This window comes from Cyprinodon variegatus, unplaced genomic scaffold (assembly GCF_000732505.1).
Source record: "Cyprinodon variegatus isolate N-32 unplaced genomic scaffold, C_variegatus-1.0 Scaffold1735, whole genome shotgun sequence".
Lineage (NCBI taxonomy): Eukaryota > Metazoa > Chordata > Actinopteri > Cyprinodontiformes > Cyprinodontidae > Cyprinodon > Cyprinodon variegatus.
Window position 1 is genome coordinate 40,628 of NW_015152188.1, and position 27,615 is coordinate 68,242.

The 27,615-nt window shown below is 39.1% G+C and overlaps 1 protein-coding gene across 1 annotated transcript in view; it reads right to left on the minus strand.

Moving 5' to 3' along the window:
* The window catches only part of rspo2 (R-spondin 2), an 82,859-nt gene that overhangs the window by 38,047 nt on the left and 17,197 nt on the right, over positions 1–27,615 (minus strand). The window contains exon 2 of the mRNA XM_015404422.1: positions 7,142–7,330. Coding sequence (XP_015259908.1) covers positions 7,142–7,330 — 189 coding nt within the window. The remainder of the gene's footprint in view (positions 1–7,141; positions 7,331–27,615) is intronic.

A 27,615-nucleotide genomic window follows, 5' to 3' on the forward strand; every position in this document is an offset into this window, starting at 1 on the left:
TCTGTCTGTCTGTCTGTCTGTCTGTCTGTCTGTCTGTCTGTCTGTCTGTCTGTCTGTCTGTCTGTCTGTCTGTCTGTCTGTCTGTCTGTGCTTTTTCTCATACTAGCTTTGAGTCGTCTGTTCCTGTTTGGCTGTGACTCCATCCTGGAGAGAAATATTGGCAGTGATGCTGCCATCAACACCTTTGTTTATAGATGTTCGAGATCAGCCTGTTTTTCACTGTAGTCCTGTTTCTTTGACTGTGACTGGCTGGATGTGCTCTCTTCATCCCAAGCTGGCTCGGAGCTTGTCTACCTGGCTGTGTCTCCTGTATGGGGCTGCCTTTTTGTATCTCTGCTTCTTTCTCCTTGAACCCCAGTCGCCCTCAGCAGATGGCCGCTTACACCTCCAGAAAGAAACCTCCAGCCCTGCTGGAGTAACTTGGCGACTCAACTTTACGTTATTCTCAAGCTCTAAGTAATGGCCAGCCTTGTAGTAACCTCATAGCGTAAGCCAATCAAGGCAGAGAGAAGACCCACTCCATATCAGTATGATAAATGAATCACGCATGTACAAAGTCGCTATTCTTTCCTGCTAATACAAAGCAGGATGTAAATATGATGGAAATAAATCTTTGCATTTTATAATATCATTTAAACACTTTAAGGGTAAATTATGGAACTTTTAGAGTTTAATCTTTACCCCTTTAAACTTACAAATTGGTTTCTGTATTATTATTTTATTTTTTTAGGTGTAGTTGACTTGATTAATTATTGCCTTTTTCTGAGTTCTTTAGCTAATTTTAATAGCTTAGCTAAACAGATTTGTTGGAAAAAGTTAAATGAAAGATGAATATTTTTGTCAATAAATGATTTAGTCTTGCAAAGAAGTTGTATTTATCATTTATATTCATTGCTTGCTCTGTAGGAGAGAGCGCTCACATAACTTGTCCACTTATTGTTCTCCTATACCACTGCATTAGGTTGGGTATTCATTGGAACATATCTGTAAACTCTGTAAATAAAGAATGATTTTTTATTTTGATTTTAATAGTTGTTTAAATTCAGCTATTTTGCTATTGAACAGTTTTCGACTCAAACTGTTTTGCCCAATAAAGACTTTACCAGGCTTAGACCACTACAGCAAGATGGCTTACATTGCAAATAAGCCTATTTTTCTAACTGTGACCTCTAACCTAAGTTGAACAGCCCTGACCTAATCTAAGGGCTATAGGTCTGGCTGACATGGAAGCTGTCTGGCTTTCCCTCTTCCAACTAGCCATGTCATGTGAGATTGGAGTTGGGAGAGGTTCACAGCAAAGGTTAAAGCTGCCATTTTCTTCCCGACTCTTTTTTATTTCCACTTGGTTGCTCCACTTCTTCCTAAAACAGCAATAGGTGAGGCGAAGTGGTGTTCCTGCCAATCAAGACCTTCCAGAGGGAGATTACAGATGACAGATGTGTCAGCAGTCCTTCTAGCCTCCCCCTACAGTCTGTGTTATACCCACCTCCACTTATTTATGCTCAGCCAGCTCTAGCACCCATGCATACTTACACAGTTTAAAGCTCAAATAGACATTCAGGCACACAGGCTCCAGTTGAAACATTTCATTTTTTTAAGTTAGATAAAAGTAACAGTTAGTCTCTTTCTGGCTACTGTTAGCATGCATGCGGTAGTGTGTATGCTACCGTCTGTATGGCTTGGCTTTACAAAGCCATTCTACTGACTGGCAAAGGAAAGGGCGGTTAGAAAAGCTGTGATGATTAGATGTCCCTTGACAAAGCTCAATTGCTAAAAGCAACTGTGCTTTCCCTTTGCCAGACTGTGGTGGAAATACACTCTAGTTTGGATTAAGAACAAGAAACAAGAAGCTTTAAAGTGAAGGAGTTAATGAGAAGAGAGCTGTCAGTGTATACAGCCAATTGAGTCTTCTTCAAGTCACTTCTTTTATCCCTGCTGTCCTAGCAACCAGCTTAGTGTGAGGCTATGGCCTTTGATCAAAAAGTGCCCTGAAACTCACCTGTGGTGCACTCACCTTAATACACTTCATTGGCATATTGGCAGTCAATATCAGAGAAGTAGGTACTTGGAGCAGCTAAGCTTTGAAATCTGCCATAGTGTGGCGAGGCAGATTATTCATTTTCTCACACTGGAGAAACATTTGCGTTTAAACAGCTGTTATGGTTCCTTAATACAATCTGAAAAAGAACATTTTAAAACTAGTCTTACTCTCAATCCTCTCCACGATAATTCATGTGGAGAAGACAGTTCTCATAGCCATCTGTTGGCTCAAAACTCTTCCCCCCTAAGGTTTTGCTTTTAATACAGCATAATGGAAAATGCTGAGGCTTGGTGATTTGTGTTAAACTAGAACTATTGTGAAGAATTGTGCTAAACACGACTGCGCATCAAACCCATCAATTCTGTTTGAGCTAAAATATAATCTGAAATTGCTATAAATCTTCCTGGTAGAATAGCAGGGTAACACCCACAGACAATAGTCTGGGGCCTCATATGGACAGCTGATAAAAAATCTTTGTGTATCCCAAGGTAGCTACAAGCTGCTGAAGGGAGCAGCAACAACACAATAAAACCATGTTTGCCTCTAGAAAGATAACATATCATGTAGAATAATGTCATATAAAAAACTGTTTCCTAACATAAAAGCTCTCTATTTACAATTAAAGTTCACAACCCAGCTTCATTGCACACAGTTTCTTTAGAATCGATATTGACGTGAAGCCCTCCACCCATAGTCTGGATGGATGGATGGATGGATGGATGGATAGATGGATGGATGGATGGATGGATGGATGGATGGACGGACGGACGGACGGACGGATGATGGATGGATGGATGGATGGATGGATGGATGGACGGACGGACGGACGGACGGACGGACGGACGGACGGACGGACGGATGGATGCTTTTCAATGATGTTTAAGGTAAATAAAGGTTCATCATAATCTGTGGTAGTTTGAGATCTCTGTTCATGCATTGTTCTACATGTTCTCAAAAACCCCAATGATTAAACTCATGAATTATCCAGGGAGTTAGCTCCCGATGTTGGATATGCCTCCATTTAAAAAATATTGCTTTTCATTGGCCATTAAAAAGACAAGAGAAGCAACCCTTTTGATGTTATCATTTCCTCTTTCCTAAGCAATGAGGTTAGACTTTTGGATTTTTTCTCTCTCTCACTCTGTTTGTCCAAAGAGCTTAGATTGTATACATTTCCTCTATCTGTCAATTTTCATCTATGTCACATTCGGGTGTATTCTTCAGAATCCTTACTGAGTATATATGTTTTCTTTTACAAAGGCAGTCCACAAAGATTCAAAATAAAATGTAGAATATAAGATCATACATAAAAACTCTAGAGTAATAACAAGCAGCTGCTGCTTAAATGTTTCAGAGGCTATGTTAAAAAGCTCATGTCAACAGAGCGGTAACACCGAGCTCCAGGGCCCTGTGCAAGCCAAAAGCACAGGGAGGCTCTCACCACCATGGCGAGGAAATTCTCACTGTCATTTGTTGATGGCACATCAGAGTCAAAAGGTTTAAATCTAAAATAATAAAATATCCACTGCCTAAGGCTGGACTTGAATAGTATAACAAAAAACAACACATGTAAAGTAGAAGAGAAAGAAGGCCAAAAAAAAGGATAAAAGAGGGATGAGTGAAGCAGCGATCACTTCAAAGCGGGCCTCATTCTGGGATCTCATGCTACGTGACAATACAAGATGTTGTTCTAACAGTGCTGTGTAAGGCGAGGGATCCAAACTAACCCGCAAAACATCAGGAACTGTTAGAGTCCAAAATCAAACATGATCAGGATTTAGTGGTCTGGATGCTTTAGCTTATGTTAATAAAGTCACTTGTGTTACCGGTGGAAAACATGTCTTTCTCTTTCAGTTAAGTAAAAACCAACAATAGTTGATCATGTCTGAGGATTCTGGAACTCTGATACTGGTGTAGAAGTCGGGCATTTTTAACCTGATAAAAACTCAGTGTATAAATGTAGCAGAACATATTCATACCAGTACAAACAGGGACCTCAATCTGTCACTACTCTCCCACATGATATAAATGAATTGCCTCCTCAGACTGTCAACAAGTTCTACAGAAATCCCTTAATACCCATTGATTTAAATAATGTGTTCTAAAGCAGAGAAAGCAGCTGCAACATGCAGAACCATCACCTCAGAACAACAGTGGGACTGAAGGTTGTTTTATGAAGGGAATGCAAAAGTTGTGATTCATGATGGCACAGGATTAGGCACTGATCTTGGGTTGTTTAAAAGAAGTATATAAGTTGCCATATTTTGGAAAAAAAATGGCAAGAATTACGGTATTATGTCTCCTATTGACCCTCACTTAAAAAAAAGAGTTTTGTTGACGGAGGGTGCATGTGCAAAGCTCTATGGTTTATTGATACACGGCTGTTTCCATTTGGTTGAACCATTTCAATATGCAATCGGTTTGTGGGTTTGCTGTTTGCCACACCAAAGCATCAGTTCCAATAACTCTGGCGGCATCACTATCCCAGACACAAACTCTTCGACTCTCTCTCAATGGAGCCTGCTCCACTTCACCTCCAAGTAGCACAGCGCACTTTCTGTCACCCCTAAGCCATAGAGGCCACATTTGGCTTTAAGCTACTGCTGTCACCTCAACCTCAAACACCATCAGATCAGTCACCGCAAGTTCCTGATGCCAAGTTCTCTGTCTAGAGTGACCAGATGGATCTATCCTGTGTTCCTGTTCCTGTTATGCCGGATTCTACAGATTTACCACCTTTTGTCCTTTGAGAAGGCTCCCAGTGTGTTCTCCATGCGAACAAGTTCTCCAGCAGAAGACTCAAAGGTTCCAGAACCGGTAAAGGATTCCTGAAATCTGTGAATCTTCATCCTCCCAGTCCCACCCCTTAACCCTGGCTTCAGTTTTGCTTCTTGCCCTCACGCCAAGACTCCTTTCTTTCCACCTGAGTTCAGGTTCATTATTTATGTTCATAGACGTATTTGGGCATCTGCAGTCCAACCCTGCTTGTTTAGCAGGGGATGGTTCTGTAAATATCCACAGCTATCATTGACTTGTATTTCCACTCCGTTGACGATACTCACCTAGTTTTCACGTAGCTCATCACATCTCTATAGCATTTGGGTTTCTAGTTTTGATTTTTTGTTTCCTTTTTCCGTTGTATATTCCCGCATCCCTGATTCCTTAAAATGTTCACTAAAATAAATCCATTTCAGGCATCTGACTTAGTCCAGTTGCAGATTGGGTCCAAAACAACCTCACATTACAACTTCGGATCGGATATGCCTTGCATTGTCAAGGAGCATCAGAATTCTTACATTAAGATTCCAGATGATCATATAATGTAATCATTGGGAAGGTGAAAGAACAATTTTGTAAAACATACCTTTCACAACTTTGTTAAAGATTAATGGCATTTCGCAGATTAATCATATTTTCTTATAAACAGCAACATTATTCTTTAAATATTATGAAATCGTCGTTTTTTTTATCCTTAGCCATTTTCATACTAAAATATGAAAGATTTGTTTCGAGGGCTGCCATGATAGGTTAAGCAGAAAGCAGTACTTTTCTGTCTTTGCAGTTGCTACATGTTCATATATTTCAGCCTTAAGGTTTAGATACTCTCCTTTGGGGATACATTTTAGTGTGTCTGTCAGAAGTTTGGCACAGGGAACGAAAAAGCTTCAAGTTTCTCACTGTTTTCATATGAAACACTCAGCCAACGCCTCGGGCTCTGAATAAACCTACAAAGTCCGTCTCCATCTCTGAGTGCATATTCAATGTTAACATAAGGTTATGAGATCAGGGTGCTACATGAGGAGGAGAAAGGTACTTTTCATTAATTGGATTTGAGTGTTATTCTTTAACAAGTATGGCTAAGAACATTTTGATTTGTCAGTGTTATTGTTTGGATTTTTCATTAGCTGTAAAGCAGAGTTCCACAGCTTGGGAGACCAAAGGTTCTGGTCTCTTCAATAACTAGAGACTAAAAATACTGCTTTCAATAAAAATCTTTAACAAAGGGGTGAAAATTGGCTAAATATGTTACATACTATAAATGTCTAAAAAAGTAAATAAATCTGAGTTGACATTGAATCTTTTACGCCAGTATTTTACCAATTAAAACCATTAGCTTGTTTTTTTTGTATCATTTCCTTTACCTGGTTTATACTATTTTTTTTTTCATCAGTTGAGGGCATTATTTTCACAGAGTTCCTGTGGATAATCAAAATAGTTTTGGTAAATGAGAGATGGGTATTTGCTTCATTTTTGGTCAGATGTAGCTTCAGAAATCTCAGCTGTTATTTAGCTTTTTCCTTTAATTTGTTGTAAGATCATAAGCACTGATGTTAAGTGAGGTAAGTACCCCCCCACAGTACAGGGTTGTCTTGGATTCTGACCTCTAAAGTGAATCATTGATGCACTTTAGAAACATTCACCACTCTTCCATGTTATCTCCGTTTATGAATAATGGCTCTCAATGTGATTAATTAGAGATCCCCTTTCTAGTCTGAGAGCAACACAGACTTTTATTTCTCATCTTTTCTTTAAATGTGTGTATTTCTGGTTATGATGTGTTGGTTTGCAAGGTTTTCCATATTGTCAGACTGTTGAATCGTTTTTTGGTTGTTTGGTTTTAAGCCTAAAGGTGAGGCATAAATCAAGTTTGCTGTTTACTGCTTTAAAAAAAAAAAAACGTATGTCCACAATGACAAGTTTGACAGTTATTTTATGATATTAAAAAAGGGTCAAACAAAGTTAATTTGGACAGTTGTTCATTTGATTTTATGAATAATTTATGTGATGAAGAAGCAAAAAATGAAGTAATCAGTCAGTGTTCAAATACTTTTTTCATGGTACTGTGTGTCAACTGCAGTTGTGCCTTTAGTCATCTATAACTTAAGCATGTTTTTTGTTATTATGGTGTTCTATACGGTTGAGAAACAGCCGGCTCATTCTTAGTCTAGTTCCTGAGGGACATGATACAAAGATGAGGCTTCACTAAGAACATCAACCTGTGCGAGCAGGCAAGCCTTTCAAATTTTAAGGCATATGTGTCTGCTCTGAAAAAAAGACAGTAGATCAAGTAGTGTGGGAAGATGATGGAGGGGGTCTTACTGGAGCACATGTTGATTTCAGGGCTGCGCATGCCGTAATATCCAGCTGGACAGTCGTGAAGACACTCGCCGTACTGCCTCATCCTCTCCCTTCGCAGGAACAGGAAGAGTTTGGGCTGGCAGTTCACACAGCCATTATCCCTGGAGCACACTGAGCAACCTTTACAGATGGGGTATGCTCCATAGCTCGCTGCAGGACAAAGGAGAAAAAAATATTAATAAGAAAACATCAACCATCACCTCTTGGTAGTGAAGCCATGACAGTCTTTAAAAGAAAACGATTTTAATAATTACCACATTAAAATACTACATGCAATTTTCCAAGTTCTTTCCCCCCCCCCAAAATTCAAATCAATATTTATCCTGATGGAGTGACTCTTGGCTGTTGCCGCATTTAACCAAACCTGAGATTTGTGAATGCTTTTAATTATGAAACAAGATGCAGGAACAAATCTATTTCTAAAGCAGCTTCACCGATCATTTCTCTGTGCTGCAAGGCCACATTTAAATCAAATTTCCATTAATTTGGGTAAATCTTAACCACGGGACATTTCTTGGCATTCTTAAAACCAAAGCTGTGCAGATTGTAGATTGCAGGCTACATTTAAAATTAGCATACTGGTGTTAATTATGGAGCAGGGAAACTTGTGGCTGTGGCTTCAAGGACGTTGGAAAAGGTCAAATTGGTCCTGGCTTAAAGTAAGGCATACCAGACATTTTTGTTAACAATATCATAGTCAAATAAATCTTTAATTAATTTTACCACTTTTTATTTTCTGGAGGGAGAGAATAAGAGTATGTAATATTCCAATACAGGGTTCACACGCTAAGTTTAATAAACATATTTGAAAGAAATTAAGTTTATAAAGAAGATTTCTATAATATATACTTTGTGGGGATTAATGATTAATGTCCCTCTTAGATGTTGTGCTGAGGGTCAGGAGAGGGACCAGGATGAGGGTGTCATGATCTTAGCACGGATGACTTGCTTAATTACTCATTTCATTTACCTGTCTAACTCTGCCCATTTCTCGTAACTGTTTATCTGATCTAAATACTCCTCTATTTAACCAGCTCTCTAACCAGTCATCAGCACCTAATTACTGTCTCGAGCCAGAGTTATTGTCAGAGATCCAAAGAGGTACCGAAAAGAAAACCAGGTCGGTGTCAGTAAACAGATCCAGGTATCCAAAGGCAGAATCCAGCAGAAGTCTGAAGACAGGTCAGGCAAACAGATCAGAACAGGAACAGGCAGGCTCAGAGGTAGGTGTGGGTCAGGGTCAGGCAATCAGAACACAAACAGGTATGCTAGAGAACTCTCAACGAAGGCTTGAGGAATCTGGCACTGATGAGTGGAAGCAGGCAGGTTAAACAAAGACTGGAGCAGTTGACACAGATGAACAGTGATGATGAACTTGGCAGAGCTAGACAGGTGAATGGAATGAACAATCAAGCTAGTCATGAGCACCAAGATCATGACAGAGGGGGGAGGACCAACATAGAAGGTGGCGAAATTCATCCAACTTTATCAAATCCTTATATGTTTTACAGTCATACATTTTAACTCTAATTTGTGCTTTTTCTCCCATTTTGGAAAATAAACACATCTTGCCACTTTCAACTATTAAGTTAGAAGAACTTTTGTAATTTTTTTTTCTTCCCTCAGATGTTTTTCCTCAGAGGTTCTCATAAGGTCAAAAATTCTTTGATAATTAAAACAACAGAAAAGTCATAAATAAATGAATACAAGTGGGGTGAGAGAACAACTGTTACCTGGCAGTAAACTGTTCTACATCTAGTGAAGAAATGAAGCCAATCGAGAGAAAATCTGTTGCAAGAACTTGAGTGGATTGCGTTGCCTCTTGGTTTTCCAATAAATGTATTGGGTAGAGATTTGACAACACTATTTGCCAATTCTTAAGGAACTGTGTTGGAAACTAAGAATTTATGATAATTAATAACATCCTTATATAAAACATATTATTGTCTTTATTTAAACAGTAGTAGCAGAATGGGGACAGAAACGTGAAAATCTTAGACTAAACTGTCCTACTGGACTTCTTCATTAACCTTTCTCTGTTTTGTTTTTCTTTAAAACAGGCGAGATTTAACTGGGAGGGCTGACCGGCAGAATATAACATGAACAGACCATAACCCATAATAGATACATCAGTATGATATTCTCTAACTGAAAGTAAACACGTCCAACTCAACAATTTGTCATTCATGCAAACTCTGGTTCCCCTCTCAGTATTCAAATGATGATTGGTTATGGATGTGAATATTGTATTAATTCTGGTCGGAGCTGGCCTCCTAAATGATTGTGTTGAGACAGCTGATGAAAGCCCTCAAAACCGCTGCGGCTCTGGCCACAACTGACTTGCCTGCGGAAGACAAAGGAGCCAGTAAAAAGACAGTCCATTCCACAATAAGTGACTTTCAATGTAAACTACTGAGTGTCCCATTTACAGGAAAATGTCCTTGGGCGAATCCAAACGAAAGACACTTAAGCTGATCTCAGCCAAGTTTTAAATATAACATGCAAAGACCTGGAAGCAGCAGTGCTCACACTGAGCGTAACCTACCACAACGCTTCATAAAACACAGCAGATCAGGCTGGACAAAACCTTAGAGGCAGAGCAGAGCATGTCTGCATGCCATAAATCTGCATATTAGGTTTCTCTTTAAAACAAAACACCCAGAGCAAACATTACTGCTAAGTGGGTCTACTGCAAGGTACAGTTTGCAATCAGGTGAAAATCAGTTAGTGAATGTCTGTGGCTTTTTTACATTTATCTTAAACCTTAAGAGCTGAGAACTGTTCCTTAGAGAGGTATGTTGGCCCCACCAAATTGCGTTCATACCGTACTACCAAAGCCGCAAAGACTTTAGTAGATGAAGTGCTAATCAGAACACGTCTCTGATGGTCTGTAGGGATGAGGTTTAAGGTGACACTCCATCAACTATAGTAGTCCTGAGGTACACACTCCAGCGCTATTCATCACACAGACTAATGATGGTTCATCTCCCGAAAGCTCCCTCTCAACAAGACCTAAAGGAGGAAAGTACAGTAAACTTCTTGGCTCCTCCAAGTCTCAAAATGAAAATCTCAGTCTAGAGTTACAGGTGTCATTATTCATAGTTAGGAGTTTTATCAATGCAGATTTTGTTTTTGAGTTTTTACAGCACTAGTAGCTCGTTTTTATCAACAGTAGGCTAATAGGAAAGGGGGTATGAGGGAGGGGGACATGCAGCAAAGGACCACAGGTCGGATTTGATACCGGGTCGGCTGCATCGAGGACTAAATCCTCTGTACATGCACGCTAACCGCTGCCCCACCAGCACGCCCGCAGATTTTGTTTTAATTTAATTCAGGATCTCATAAGTTATCTGGCCCTAATAAGAAAGTACAGCTGCTGCTTTACCCCTATGAGTGCAGCTGCATTAAATCTTCCTCGCTGGTAAAACACAGCCCAAACGTAAAGTGTTTCATATTTGATTTTTCTTTTAAACTAACTGTGCCATATGACCATTAGACCACAACTGAAAACTTCACTTTATATTTCTGTATAACACACAGTCTGAATATGTTTACAGCGAACTGACAATCACGTTAACATGGTTGCATTCACTGCGGCCGCCCTCTCCGAGTTTGTATGCAACACTGACATAATGGGTAAGCCAACTTGGCAAAAGCAGGAAACTGAGGCTGGAAAGCTTCTCTCTTCAGCTTATTTCAACTGGGTTCATTCCTGTCACTGCTGACAGTGTTACACTCTAACAAGAAAATATTGTAAGGGTGTGTGGTCGTAAGATCACTCGCCGGTCAATCAGCGCAAGGGTTCATCATAACCAAGGCTTGCAAAGCCATACTCAATCTTTGTTTTCAAAGCTTTGTTTTGCTGGTTGCTAATCTCAAAATTCACACTGATTGAGGATAACGTGACCGCACACCGTCTGAACTAAGCATATCCCACATCCTGGAATTACCGTATGAGTAGGGGGAAAAAAGTAGAGGAGGAATGGCTGCACACAGTGTAGACAGTGAAACTCTTAGTGCTGATCTTGGGAGATTAGCTTTTGTGTGTGTCTGTGGAAAGGTTTGGAGGTTCAGGCCACAGGTATGTCAGGAAAGAGGCCACAATTCACAGTGTCTGCAGCGGCGCTGTCCAACTCACGTCCCACACGACAGGCAGAATGTGTAGCGAGCTTTACATCAATCTGTCTACGGCCATCAGGTTTCAGACATTCTTTGGGAAAACTCATTTGTATGGATCAGATTGTTTTTTTTTTTTTTTACCTAAGTGAAAACTTTCTTTTTTTCCTGATGTATCTTAACAACATTTTGTAAGAAAATGCATTTTTAGTTTGCTGAGGAATGGATTTGCATTTGTTGATGTGGCCTGTCTCCTTATTTCTGCACAGTGAAAACGCAGTGCAAATGAATTCAGACTGACACATGCCCAACAGCCCTCTGCAGCATTTTTTCCCCCTCACAAATCATGTAATGCCTTTTTGGCACGTCCCTCAAAACCAAAGTGACCCAGACGTTTAGAAAAGATGCACAGAAAGCAACCACTGGGAGATTATGAGTACCAGCTTTAACACTTTAACATACATACTTCTCAGGACTTTAGAGGAAGGCACACATGATTAAAAGTGCCAGCCCTTGCACATGATAAACTCATGTTGTTTACACGTTTAACCACCGAGTGTATAGCACATGAAACAAAACAAATCCACAGTTCCCACTTCTGAAGGATCCCTGTGGGCCTCAAGCATTGTATTTACAAAAAAACAGGGTGTATATGATCATACGCTCGGAAAGCTACACAACTTTTTTAGAACAAAGACTAAATAGGTGCCAGAGTGTGTTATGTCTATAGGTAGAATGCTTCTACAAAGCTGTTGTTTGTGTAAAGGAAAACATAAGAAGAACCCTCTCTAAACAATGGCTGTCAATAATGTGGTCAATATGTTGTGAATCCATGTGAAGTTAATTACATTATGCTGGTTTGATTCTATAAAGTTAAAGTTGTCAGCTAACACCTAAATCTACAAGTTAGCCTACCCCATCTTATGAGGGAAATAAATCCCTTTTTAAATGCCTTTTTAGCTAACTGTGATAACCTTGTGCTAGCACCGTACTTTATAAAACATAACAGCATTTTAAATGTGTTAATATAAAATTCTGTCATGTTATAAAGTGTGAGGATAGCACAAGGTTAGCACAGTAAGCTAAAAGTTGCTGACAATAGAAAAGTACCAAGAAAAAAATTTCAATAAGCAGAATTTTTTCATTAGTTTTTTTTTTTTTACTTTCATAAATGGTTTCTTTTTTGTAGATAATAACAATTAATTTCATAGTTTGTGTCAGGAGTTTACACTCCTTGTTTCAAACAGAGCAAAGTTTAAGGTGGCCAATTTGCTAGCTATTACGTTACCATTTGACGTGTGCATATTATCATGTGATGCTTGCTTTTAATGCAAGACAAGTGCACCTATGGGTGATATCAGAATAAAAAAACTAAAACTGCATCTCTAGAAGGTTTCTCCTCTAGTCTTAAGTGAGTGAGCGCAACAAACTGCGCTTTCAGCTGTGAAAACCCCCGACAAGATGACCACGTAGGAATCAATCCACGTAAATGACGAGCTAACTTTCTCCCCTTTAATCACATAACAGCACCCATAATATTATCTACAGTATAATAACGGACTTCCACTTTATTTGAATTTTTGAAAAGACCCGCCCTCTCCACTTCTAAAAAAATACACATGCACAACCCTGTACCCTCTCCTGAGAGGGAAAGCCTATTAATAGCATGCACGAGCCCATTTCTCCTTGTGCATGCTCTGTTTCAAAGTTGATATTTGCATTGATCATACCGGTAAGTGAAAATGGAGACGAGCACATAGGACGGCCTTGTGTAAGAATATCACCACAATGATTGACAATTAGGAGGACCACTTATTTTGATGATCCACCCCGATAAAGAATATCCTCCACTATACCTTTAACATATACCTCTAACCCTAACCCTAACCCAAAACCCTAATAAATTAAATTGCAGATACTTTGTTTTATTTAGACCTCTGAACTTAACTTTTCACAGGCTACCTTTGAAAAAAGCCCCTAAGAGTCTTTTTTTTTGTTTCTTTGTTTAAGAATTTGACTCCAAAGCTAAAAAAAAAAAACAGAGATGGAAAATAAACTACATTATATCATCTTTTCCATAAAGTTCAAATTGATAGTGTTTTAGTATCCCTCAATGTAAAGGTTATAAAGATGTCAGCTGTGTCTGTTGCATGTCTCTTTCACCAATTTTCAGCATGTGCTGTAACTGTTTGGCTCTTGAAACAATTGTTTATAACAGAAACTTACTGATTAGTGTTTATTTTAGTCAAGATAGTCAATTGAAGTAGTAACTTAGTCCTAATTAGAAATGACACAGTTCAAAGGTAACATGTTTTCTATGTTTAACTTCTAAGGTGACCAGTAAATAACTCTGTCAATATTATAAACCACTACAGCTACAAATGAATACTGAGGGCCTAGTGATGGAGCAGCCACTGTCCAGGGTGCAGGGCAGACACTGTCTATTGTCAGCTTTCACTAGCTGACTCCCATAGAGAATGGATGTATGGATGACAGGATGGAAGAGTGAAACACAACTGTTCATTTTCACACAGCAGCAACTCTTTCTCCAAGGACCGCTGGTATGTAAATTTAATAATGCCGGCTGTGAAAGCAACTATCCAGAAAACCCACTGTCTATTGTTGGCTCTTACAGCAAAGCTAGTAGAGCAACATATTGGACCATTAACATTAGCATTTTTTTGTTCACTATGGCCATATTATCTGTCACATTCTTTGGAAAAAGCACTAGAGTGGCTTTGGTTTGGAAACATCAACAGGTCAAAATGAGTTGTGCTCTTGTGTGGAAATTTTACAAAATCCACTTATTTTCACATTTAAACCAAGATAATGTTTTGGGGGGGTTTCACTACGATTAGCAAACAACATCTGTGGAGTTTTAAGGTGAGCTTAGTTTGTTTTTGCTTTGTTTTGTTTTTTTCATTTGTTGGATAAAAATAATACATATTCATAATTCTACTTTGTGAGAATAGAAAAGATTGGATATAAGTTCAAAAAGTTATAAAAAGTTACTTATTTCTTTCTTTCTTTTCATGCCGCTTCGTTTGACTACAAACGTTTACAGGACTTCTTTTTTTTTATCTTTCCAACTTCATTGTCTTGTTTACTCCTACATCCTAGGTTTATTCAACTCCTTATTAATATCTTTTTGAGGGACTGTGACTTGAGTTTGATTATTTATGTCAAATCCTGAAGTTTAAGGTGCCCTATAAACTTAGGTCTTCGTTTTATAATATTATTTTCCACCCAATTTCATTTGTTTTGGGCAATATGTGTCACACTGATTCTGTAGCACTTTCACCATAACCCATTTCTCTGTACTAAGGGAAACTCCATGAACATGGTAAATAAAAATAAAAAAGAAGCCTTGATGTGGTGGTCAGGAAACAGATTTGCTTTTTCACTCCGAGCTGAGGTCCCATAAATTTCTTCCTACTTTATTCAAGCTTAAATAATAACAGAAAATTGTCTCGCTCAGTGTCAACATAATTGAAACAAAATACTCTGACAATAAAATTCCATAACTTTTGTTTCAGCAAAGGGGAAAAAAAATCCATTCTACATTCATTGGTTCATTTTATTTTTTGTGGTGTATTTGATATGTTTACTGCATTGCTTTCAAGTGGTGTCAGTAAAAGAAAATCTGCTAATTAAATGGCCTCAACACAGTTTAATGAGAAAAACATTACAAACAGAATAAGATGTGTTATATGGCAGAATTTATATCTTTAACAGAGGCCATGCTAATGTGACAATCTTACTCAAAATGCAAACTGTCAGAATAGAAGTACAAGTGAATCCCAACGACTTCCCAGTGAAAAGGGGACTCCTTACATTCAGATTTTTTCTGGAATAAAGTGTCCTTGGCCATTTTCCATGACAACGCACAAGCTAAAAAAAAAGGTTTTTATCCCTAATGAAAGTTTTAGCATAGATAAAATATTATTTAATGTGATCCATAATGCAGTGTTACATAAAAAAATGAACAGTTATTAGATGTTAAATAAAACATGTTGTAGAGTATGTCTCTAACAGCTTCGCACATCATTAATATTTGAACAGATGAAGGCTGGTAAAATATTCAGTTTTAAAGATTGCATTTTACAATTTTCTCTGCAAACTAGCTCAAGCTAAGTCCGACCGTGCTGGGAAAAAAAAGGATCACATAACATGATGCCCAAACCACAATGGTGTGCTTCAAGTGTCCTGAGCACCTTCTACCATATGTTTGCTGTGTTCATGGAAAAATGCAAGCTGTACTTTGACTCCTTGCTTTTTCTCTTGCCACTCTCCCTTAAAAACCAGGGGTCTCATTTAATAAAACATTGTGTAAAATCCACACTAAAAGGATATACAACTGGAATTAACCGAGGCCTTCATAAATTACAGCCGAATGGTTTCTGTGGAAGAGTATGCCTCTAAACGCCCACATTAAACCATAAAAGGTCAATGACAAGGGCCTTGTATTAAAAGGAGTCAGCTGGTCAGTTGTATTTCATGGTTAACAATGGAAATCGCTGAGAAGTGATAAAAATGCTACATTACCGATGTGTTTGTAATGAGGAGGAGAGTCAAAGTAATATGTCTGGTAGCAGCATTAAAGGTGTAAGAAATAAAAGCAAGTGTTGTGATTGGCAACATGTTCACATCCGAATGTATGGACTAATTATATGAAGGATGCCAACCAGGATGGCAGGCATTACTTGCACTTAGCACTAGCTGTTTTATGTTAGACCTGAAAAATATTCCTGAATTACTTTGTTCCCAAAAGTGGTTTCAGACAAACATTACTTAAGTCGTAGGGTAGCGACTGCTCCATCCGTTGCATTTCCGAATTTTCTCTCCAGTGTGCACAACTATAAACGAGTGAATAAAATGAATGTGATTGGTTGAATATAAAGGGGGCGGGATTGTTGAGGCGGAAGGTTCACAAGCAAGTTTAATTGTGGCCGGTGTCTCACAAGCATCTTGCTAACCAGTTAGCAACTTAATGCTAGTAAGTTCCCAATGGGAAATTACATTGGGCCCAAGTAGCACTAAATTGGTGACTTAGAAACAACACTTTCAAGGAACGCTATGGACAGAGGAAACATGCAAGAGGAGGAGAGTTTTTTGTGGGAGTTTGTGTTTGAGTCTCCTCTGTTATACATTTTTTATTTAGAGGAGGAAAGCGGGGACGAAGATGTTGTGAAAGAGGACGCCAGGGGGGCAGAAGCTTCGTTTGGTGTAAAAGGCTTACAGCTGTACATGTTTGAGCCCCTTGCATCGCAACGCTGTCAATTCTGTTAGCTCTACGAGTACCAAGTTCCAAAGGTCCTTTTTTTAATCGAAATCGTTACTGGTTTTGTTACCGTGTGGGGACCAGCTTCCTGGAAAATGCTATTTATCAGGACATACAGGTTGTTGTGGTTCCAATAAGAACAATTTCTCTTCTTGAGTTTGGGGTTAAACTTAGGTCTAAGGTGTTGATATCAGTGTATGTTACTGTTCGGTAATAGTTAGGGTCTGGGTCTGGTTTGGATACTTTTGCATTGCACAAGTATCTTTTTTTATTCATGTTTGGTCCTAACTACCTCGTTTTTTAAACTTATTGTTGGTCAGGGTCATTGTTAGAGGACCAAGTGTGAAAGCACCTAAGAAGTTATTCTATGACTCATAAGAATGGACTTTATTGCTGTCTACAGGAAACAGAAGACAAGCATGTGGTTTCTGTTTCTCCCAGGTTATTTATTTTGCCATTCCTCTCAATTAATTCTTTTGCATAAAAATGCTGGTGTTCTAGTGAAATGTCCAAGCTACCCCATCACCAGCTCATATTGCAAGTGTCAGTCAGTCCACAATATGAGTCCTATGATGATCACAGGACTGGTCTCTGAAAATAACCTGGCAGGATCTATGTTGTAAACAACCATGCACTTGAAAAATTGGATCCAAAGACAAAATATGGATAAATCTTTCTTCTCTTTATAACCTGTTGCCAAAAGCCCATCGCCCTTAGCTGCAAAACTGTATGTGTAATAAATCATCCTATAGTTACTCTTCCTGAAGGTTTAGAGGTGATTCTAGCCACATTTGGAAAGGATTAGTTCAACTATCCTGGAGGTGTTTTGCAAAGTTTAGGAAGTTATTCTTTTAAAATTTTCAAAATCATTCCAGTGTTCCAGCGCTGATCAAACTACTTGCAAATGATGGTGCTCATAGAAACTTTAAATATAACAAATGTGTTTCTCTAAGATGTAGACAGTGCTTACTTGGGAGTATTTTCTCATAAGAGAAAAGAAAAACATCTTTTTGCAATGAAAAGGATCATGCAAAGTAATCCAAGCAAAGCAAAGTGAGAAACAAGCCCCCAAAGAAAAGGAACCATGCAGAATATGAAGATTTTTGTTATTTACACTGCCTCAAATTCACTCAAGCTGTGGGAGAAATGTTTTTGCCCTTTTAAAAGAAGGAAGAAATGGCACGAAGGGTGTAGGAAAATGTGGAATGGCTCCTATTAGCCCATATGCGGGTAATTTATCACACATAAATCTAACACCTAATTCTCACACCTGTAGCTTAATGTTCTGTCTGTCTAGTAACTCACTCGCTGAGGCACTTAAAAGGGACTTTGCAGCCGTTTCTTTTTTGTTCTTTAGTGTGGGAGGGGACGAATGGCATCCTAGAGGTGGAACAATCAAACTGATGGGCATGCTTGGCATTTTTGCACCCCATGAAGCATTCCTCCCTCTCTCCCACCCTAACTCATGATCCCTCTTCCATTTGTCATCACCTTGACTGACCCCATCTTCACTTTCAGATCATGAAAAGATAAAGAGCTGGCTGTGAAGACTTTCTGCAGGCCAGAGTGCATAATATATCCTAAAAATCTGAGTCACAGAATTATTTTTGGATAATCAGTTTAGAAATGTATTACTAATTCAAATATAAATGACTTCAGCTTTTATTACTTATTACTGCATAGTTACTTTCTTCTTTAAAAACATTTGCTCCCTTGAAGATCCTTTCTGTTTTTTTGTCAGATTACATGTAATTTAAATAACTCAGGCCAAAAACCAAGTTAAACTGTATAAACCAGTTATTGGGGCTGGAGAAGCATGTGGCGACAGTGGACATTTGGCTGCATTATTTCATTGTCTCTACAGTAGAGACTGACACAGGAGTGGATTTTCACTCCTGTCCCACCCCACTCCCACAGAAAAAAATGGTGTCCCGTCCCAATCCCGGGCCAGAGTAGAAATATAATCCCATCCCGCTCCCATTCAGAATGAGTCCCGCTCCCGCACCACTCCCATTCTTGTTGTCTTCAAGAAGATTTCTGCCAATACATTGAATCTGAATTTCTATGAAGGGTCAGTTAAGTTCCTGTTTCTAACTGTAGTAACTGTTGGTCCCTCCATTGTTGTTTTTGATCGCGGGTGAAAAACTCAGAGCGGAAGCACTGTCGGTTTTTGGGTCGTGTAGTTTTTTTGACTCGCATTATAGTGTAGGCTTCAAGGAAAAAAACTACAAAATGGCGGCGCCAGTACTGGATTTTTTTTCTTTCTATTTTATTTTATTTTTTGGCATCGATCCTAGTTTTTTTTAGTTACTATTGGTTTGCTCCCGCTCCCGTCTGCTCCCGTTAATATTTAATCCCGTACCGTCCCAATCACGTGATCGTTACTAATACTGACTCCCATCTCACGGGAATCCCACGGGAATCGCGTGACCCGTGGGATTCCCGAAAAAATGTCAGTCTCTACTCTACAGCAATCCTTCACTGTTTGATTAGTTATGCTATTGCAGTTTAATCTTCCTATTAGTACAAACAGTGTCCTGGATACAGGCCTTTGTCAGTACAGCCCTGAAATTAGGTATAAATAAAACCCACTCAGGAACTCACTTCCATAATAAGTCACCTCAGCAGCATCGACTTTGGGTATCGTTAAGTCAGAGATTTAAGGCAATCAGCTTGAACTGCTAAGACTCTGGACCACAACCTCAGGTGCCAAGGGGGGTTAAAAAATCCTCCACCTCTAAAGTTCTATCCATACTGCATTTAAAAACATCCCTTAACTCACTATTCATGCTTCAAAAAGGCTAAGCTAGGCTCAGATAGCGCTCCTCTTTAACACCCACCCAGCCCCACGTTCCTGACCACACCTCCACTTAACCAACTCGGGTCATTAACACATGTAGCCCTGCCCCTCAAGGTCTCTTTGCACCCAACACTAAGGTAGCATTCCTAATTCTTTCAAAACGTACCTGGGGTTATGCTTTCATTTCGGGGTGAGCTATTAAAATAAAAAAAGTGATTAAATAATGGGAAAAGCTGACTAACCTTGGCCGTTTAAAAAGTAATCCCACTCTCAAAATAATTATTGGCTCCTGGTCAAATAGTACAAAAAAAACAACTTTTGTCACATCCAAGCAAGGTTAAGTTTCGCCGATAGGAATCGCAAAGAGCTTAAAAACAAGACAAAAGTCAAATAAAGCATTAATCTGAACCTTTTTTTTTTTTTAACAGGGATCTCAATTTGGCTGTTTGTTACAGAGTTCATCCTCATTAACCCTTCAAGAAACCACAGCCTCACACCCCCCTTTGACCTGCTGGGGCCAACAGGCAGATCTAAGGTGATCTCCAGGGTCAAAAGTGGGTGCATTACAGACTGAGGGACCAGTGTTATTATCAGTTAAAGTGCACAGATAAAACCTCTTAACATTAAGGATCCCTCATATAACCATCAAAAAGGAAAAAAAATCAAGATGGATCCAACACCAACAAAATAGGATCCAGTTTGCTTTTTTATGAGTTCATTAAAATCTGTTTGTTTGTTTTTTTTACAAAGAAATGGGCAAACTTTTCAGTAAAAAAAAAAAAATATCTGTAATGAAACAGGAAATTTGACCCATGCATTACACGACTGGTACTGTGGGTAACTGCAGCCACCAGACAGGCCGTATTCCCAGCACTGCACTGGTTATGCTATTTACTACATGACGGTTAAAAACAAGAGCAACGCACAAACTTTATGCAACAACAAGCAGCATGTCAAGAAAGTCTTCTAATACTATTGAAACAACCGTGGCTTCCTGTGTCAAAGCTTTCAGGGGCGTATCTGCAGAGTAATTAGAATATGTTTGAATGCGCGGGAAATTCAGCCCCCGAATTGCAGCGTATTATGCAGAACTCCTCCACACGAGGCTGAGGGGGATCGACGTGTATATCAATGAACACCTGACCAAAAGGAATGCTGAATCACCTCCAGGTTCTTACAAAAAGCAAGGGAAAATCCAGACAATGTGGACAGCATACTGCATGCAAGGTTTTTATGAGAAACAGAGGACCTTAGGACTTTAGAATTTTAAGTGGTACCATGCAGGGACAGAAGGTAATAGTAGTGACACTAATTTTAACAGTGATATTATTCATCTCTGCATTTACTATACTGAAGAGTAATACAATGGGGTCGTGAAAGCAGTAAATAAATTATTTCTTAAGTTCAAGTTTGCATGCAATTATAACAACAACCAAGACTACATAGACCAGTTCACACAACCATTTATCATTGTTACAATATAAGAAAACTTGATCAGTCAAGAAAAGGGGATACAGTTTGAGCAGGCGGGATATGAATTTAATAATACGAATACAATGGATAAGAATCGTGGAGCAGTGGGTGTGTATTTGTGGACAGAAACCTGCGATATAGAATAATGGATGAAATGACAAAACTGATTGAGGGCATAGGTGAACTTATAATGACTGAAGTTTGTATGGAAAAGAGACAAAATGTTCTGTTTAGACATTTCTATAGAACACCAGGTTCCAATATGGAAATATTTAGGGTGTAGTTTGAAGAAACACTTATAAATGTAAACCAGAAGGTGTATTTCATCTTTGGGGACTTTAATAATGATCCGCCAAATTCAGAGAAGCATTGGTTTAGAGCTTATAAATACAGCGTACAGTTTGAGCCTTTATCTAAAAAACCATCGGACCCAGTAGGATCACAACTCATACGGCCTCTCGAATAGATTATATATTTACAAACCTCTTAGATAACATTGGATTTATTAATGATTTCAGTGACCATCTGCAGGTGTTTGTGGTTTAGGACAATTCTTACAGGAAAGCTGCTAATTATGACACACAAAAGTCAACAGCTTTGGCAGTTGTACCATTAATCCATTAATAAAATGGATTAATAAAAAAGAATAAAATAAAAATAAAACAAGAATAAAAGGAAGTTTGCAATTGGTCTGTCTGAAAATAGATGTTTTCAGTTTTGTTGTTATTCAGGTAAAACTGCACTACAGATGCTCCCGACTCGGTCCATGGAGGCTGCATTATGGGTTGTCCAATGTTCAATTATATAGTTATATATATATATATATATATATATATATATATATATATATATATATATATATATATATATATATATATACTATATGCTCTCTTTCACACTTTTTAGAAAGAAGGGTGTCGAATGTACTTTTCTCTGCTTCCATCCCTGCGATGCATTAGTTCATATTATGTTGACAAGTAACTGTGAAACATGAGGATGATAATTCCACGGGATCTGGTTTGTGGTCTCCTCTTATGTGTGCCTCAATAGGCAGTAGAATAGTTGGGCATCCTGAGAGGTAGCTTTAAAAGTTTGCCGTCAATACAGAATTGAAATTATATATTAAATTTGAAAACCCCAGCTGGTCTCATGTAGCCCGTGAAAGGACATTCACATTCTGCCAATTAATCTGGAAATCTGTTGCGAGTTCGCCGGATTCAGGGTTTCTTAAGTCATAAAGTATCATTTGCCTCAATTGATATGTATTATTTCTGACAGCAGCATGTTCTGGCCCAAGATGGACGCTCTGTCGGCCCACCTTTCACCTGATAATGCAAGGTCTATCGATGTCTATGCCTACACTACTGTAGTACATTTTAGTTTTTTCTTCAGCTTTCCGCCTCTGGTTGACATGGTGCTGTCATACACGTTACTGCATTTTTTTGGTCCAAAACATTTCTTTATGGAGGCTAATGCATCTTTTGGCTTCTGGCAAGATGTAATTTCTGTAGTTTGTGAACTCACAAATCTCACGACAAGTCATTTTGCTTGAAAGGTAGATGGTTATGAGAGGTATAATAGGTATAATAACTGTATAGATGGAGATGTGTACAGGCATGTGTGATGTGTATACATTTATATGCACTTATTTGTTTGTTCATTTGGAGCAGTTTAGACCCGTAAGATAAATAGGAATAGGGAATAATGTTGGTGTTATGGACTGTAGGAAAGGAAAGGGGTCAGATTAGGTAAGTTTCACTTCTTTATCCCCCTTTTCAGACGTAAGCAATAACTTAATTATATGGTGAATTTGTAAAAAAAATTGATCTTTTTTTTTACTTGTTTGTTTAAAATTATTGTTTTCATTCATTCCAGTCAATAACTTTCAAGACATTCAAATAAAGTACTAAGATTTCATTGCAGAAAAGGACATATAAACCATAGCATATAACGCTGTGGTGCAAAAACTTTGGTTGGACAAAATGCTTAAAGCTGCAAAGGAACTGGGGTATCTGCAGTTTCCAGAATGTTGGGATGAAGAAGTGGTTTGATGATGTGATCATTTGCAGGACACAGTTCCAGGAAACCGGTCTGAACTTTCAGCACCATCTGTTTTAATCAGCTGCTAACATCTTTACTGAATCTATACAATCTACTGGACTAATATAGAGCTTAATCAAAATATATTATTGCTACCATTAACTTTGATCTTTCTTTATAGTTATTTTCTTTTAAAATATTTTTCAGTTTCTTTGGCCTTGCTATTAATTGAGCTTTTACTGCTGTTAATCTTTCTGTACACCCCTTCATTTTAGTTTAATAGAAGATTTTCCTGATCCAGATCCTCTTGCTGTTGTGTCTCCTTTCGTGTCTAAAGAAGTGCTTCCTCTCAACTGTCGACATATTTTTCTCTTTGACTTGTGAATTTAGTTTAGCTTTCAGTGAATGACATTTTATAACATGGCATTTTATGATGAACAAAGTTATATTTATTGTATTCTAACTTGATTTAGACTGAGCTACTGTTGGTTGATCTGTTATTGACTTTATTATTGGATGAACTAGCCTGATTTAAAAGTCCCTTTGGGTGAATTTTATTCCATATATGTTGATGCAGATTTAGATCGTTTTATCCTGTAAAGGGGTTATAGGGTAACATTAGTCTGTTCTATGAAAATAAATGGAACAGAATTGAAAATTAAAATGCCAGAGATTGTAAAGGGGAACTTTTAATGCTAAAGTTTTTGGTTTCAAAATGTCAGGGTGGCATGAAGTCTTCAAGAGTATCAGTAAAATGGACACAATGGTTCGAGATGGGTGGTGCCATACCTGTCTTGCACCAACATGCTGCACTGTTTGCTGCTACTAATGTGTCGCAAATCAGGTTCCCAGGTCTTGGATGCTGTTACCGTAAAGCTCCAACAGGCTGAAGGTGCCAATAAGGATCGGGAATTTTTTCATACCAAAAATATTTGAAAAAAGTTCAATATGAGGCTTTTAGAGAAGACATACAGAATCTCTAAAGTGGAAGAGCATTTTCTCTTTTTTTAAGAAATGAAAACTTCACAGCTGCTCAGATTCGTGTATGCGCTTATCCCAAACGGCTGATGCAAACCAGCCCTCCTTTGTCAGTTACACTTTACTAGTTTTCATGACAGCACCGAGGCAGTGCCATCTCTAAAACCATTAGCTGGTAAACATGTAAACTACACGTGACCCCTGTCCACCGATAACTATTAGTAATGAATCCTGCTGGTGACAGCTGTTTACACAGCCAAGGTTGCTCCCCTTGAGACTTGGCCCCAGTCCAAATAAAATAATATCCAGTTAAGAAGAAGCCAGCCAAGTTGTAACACAAGTGTGTAACCAGAGGCGAAAAAAGAAGGAAGAATTTCAGAAATGTTAATGGGGCTCTTTGTCTTTATGTTTTTATGCCGATTTTTTTATTTTTTTTTGTTCCTTTGCCACCCAAGTCTATCTGTGTATACGTGTCTGTGAGTGAGTAAGGGGGGTTAATGATGTTGTTGGTTGTGGTGGAAGTGGGAAGGTGGTTTCGAGAGGTTTGAGTCTGTACGATTTGGGCCTCTTGCATGAAAATAAAACAGAAAGCTTACCTAAATGCATTGTTGTATTCAGGATACCAATGTAAATGTTTATAGCTTTTTATCAACTACTTTTACCCTGCTGTAAATTTGATCTGGTAAATATCTGCTATTGCAAAAATCAGTTCTGTTAAACACTTTTTTTCTGGTTAATAAAGCCATTGGAATAAACGCTTTTTTAATGACTAAAAGATTGACCTATGAAACATGTGGAAAGTAAACAGACCTTCACCTAAATGTGACTGTATCGGGGTAAGACAATAGTTACCCTGTTGAAGCTGTAACTAAAGGAAGAAATTCTCTGATGTCAGTGCCTGTAGTTTACAATGTATCAGCAGTAAGACGCTACAGTATGTATAAACAAATTTAATTTGTTTCAGGCTGAAACAAAGCAAGAAAACTTTCAGCAGAAGAAAGCTGGACAGAGCCAATCAAAGTTGTTTTTCATATCAACCTAGAAAAATAAAGTGCATCATATATTGAGAGTGAGAACCTAAAAGAAAGGGGTGGCTTTCACAGCGGTTTAGTGGACAGTTATTTTTAGGTCTGTAATTCCGTGTTCTTGTGGTTCTGTTCAGCCTTCCTAAAGGCAGGGTTGGGGTGTCAGCAACAATGGTTCTGGCCCTCTTCTAAACCTGTCTGGTTTATATGGAATCCAGATCAGGGACAGGACATCCCACAATCCCAGACCAACCGACATGGGTGTTGTACATGAAGTACACAACCAGGTTTGTAGCAGAGTCCTGAGTGCATAGGGTGAAGAGGAGTAGACTGAGCACAAAATCCTGGGGGTGTCCAGGTAGATGACCTACAGTTCTCTGTTCTCACCACCTGGGGGCTGCTAGTGAGAAAGTCCCTGGTTCACTATCACAGAACGGGGCCAGTAAAAGGTTCAGAAGCTTCAGTACCATCTTGTCAGGGATTAGAGCGTTAAAAGCAGTTGACAAACAGCACCTTACACAGGATTTGAACGGGAAAGGGCTGTGTATGGATTTAGTTATAACACATTCTCATTTGACCTATTCCTCATGTAGATCAAGTGCAGAGCATCTACACCCACAGAGAAGGCCTCCTTTATGCAGTTTAGGAGAATCCTCTCAAAATTATCTACACATTTTGTTTTGTTTTTATCTGGGTGAAACCGTAATACAAGATGGTTCATGGGAAGAAGACTATGATACAGTCCTTGTTTTAACATTTCTGTTTCCTAAAGCAGTAATTTTTGTTGGACTTTTCAATAACCAGAGATACACTAAATCTCTGGAAATCTCAAAATATTTGGTTAAACCATCTCTACAAGAGATATGTTAATCATTGTGATCTTTCTTAAGCCTGGTTTATACTCAGAAACCAGGTCATCTGCGTGTGTCGCAGTTAACGCAGGTCCCCACCCCCTTCCGCAGATACTCTCGTGAAACTCTCCAAAATTCTCCAAAATACAGTGCCGCATATAACGTTGCTGGAAGGAGAGAAAGGGGGCCTCTGATTGGTCAATTCTACACCCACTCTACACTATGCATATTTGCTGTTTTGTACATTACCGGCTTGTATTGTTTGTATGACCGCTATTGTGGGAAACGACTAATGAAGATGGACCAGCTAGAAGAAAGAGGTGCGCGCGAACGCTGGGACCGTTTTTCCACCTGGATCCCCGCTCTTTTTCGCCCTCATGTCCCTCTGTTGTCGCACAAACTTCCCACTACCTCACCGCCTCAGCCATATCTAGACCCAAAGCTAGATCATGATAGTCCCTCTTGCATTGTGGCGTGGAATAACATACCACAGACCACACTTTAAAATTGGGCATAAATTAAAAATATCTGCGTCATACCTGCAACAAGCTACTGTGACACACTGCTGCGGGAGTATAACCAGCGGATATTACCTCCAATGAGACTAATTAGCAGGATCGGATATCAGTGATTTGATATTTGGTATCGGATACCAGTGCACTTAACACAGAATAGTTCTTTCCTTTTGCTCCTGTGTTAATTTGTTCCCTTTTTTAACAGCATATATGTCAAGGCTTGTCCTGCGATGGACTGGCGACCTGTCCAGGGTGTACCCCGCCTCTCGCCCATTGACAGCTCGAGATAGGCACTAGCACCCCCCTCTCATATCACTAAACTTCCTTACTTTGATCATCTTTAGGAGTTATCATGTAATGTTTAGTCAGTCGTTCACCAACTACTTTCAGTGTTTATAAGATAATATGTTAAATCCTGTTTATAATTACAAAGTACAATGCAACATAATCCCACCGTCATTGGTATTGATGCATCAGTAGCCACGGTGGCCATCTAAGAGATTTAGGACAATGGAGAAACCGAAATGTTATCACTGCAGAGATTACATCACTCAAACTTCTAGTTTTAAGTTCCGGTGTGAATAGTTTCAAGTTATGGTGTGTCTGCCAGTGCCATAGCCTTCCCAGGCAGACGGAGACAAGGCAGCCAGTTTTAGGCTGTCAGCGAGACACAGGAGCAGCCTCCTCCAAGCCAAACAGCCCCAGATTGAGACGCATGGTCTCCAGCCTTCCCCTCCTGTCCAAACAGCCATCCTCAGTCATGTAGGCAAAGCCTGGCTACCAGGCACCCTAGCAGCTCAGGGTCTTTACCAACCCCCAACAGCAAGACTTCCCAGCACCAATCAGGGGACGCCTTCCAGGGGCCCAAACATCACAGGCAGACACCAGCTCGCCATGCTATCCACAACTTGAAAGAACCAAGGTAGGGAGAACACATTACCATCACCCCCATTAAGCTAGCCCCTGGTATTGCTAGATGGAGGCCACCAGGGCCCAGCACAGCCCCCATGGTCCATGGTTCATTGGCGCTAAAGATGATCCTCTCCTCAAGTAAGGCCAGCATTAAACTGGTTGAAGTGAGCTCCACGTCTAAACAGATTAAATATTGTTTCTCTCTTGACAGCTTAATAGGGGAGTGTTGGCCTAGTGGTTAGAGCCGTGCCTTTGTGCTCTGAGAAGGTTGCAAGTACCCCGTTCGATTCCCACAGCCTGCACTCCAGGTTCCTGAGCAACGCCCTTAACCCCACACTGCTGAGAGGGAATTCCTCCATTGTGAGATTAATAAAGTTAAATTATTATTATTAAAGTTCCTCGAAAATGTTTTAGCTGTATCAGAAAGAAAATCAAATTGAGGGT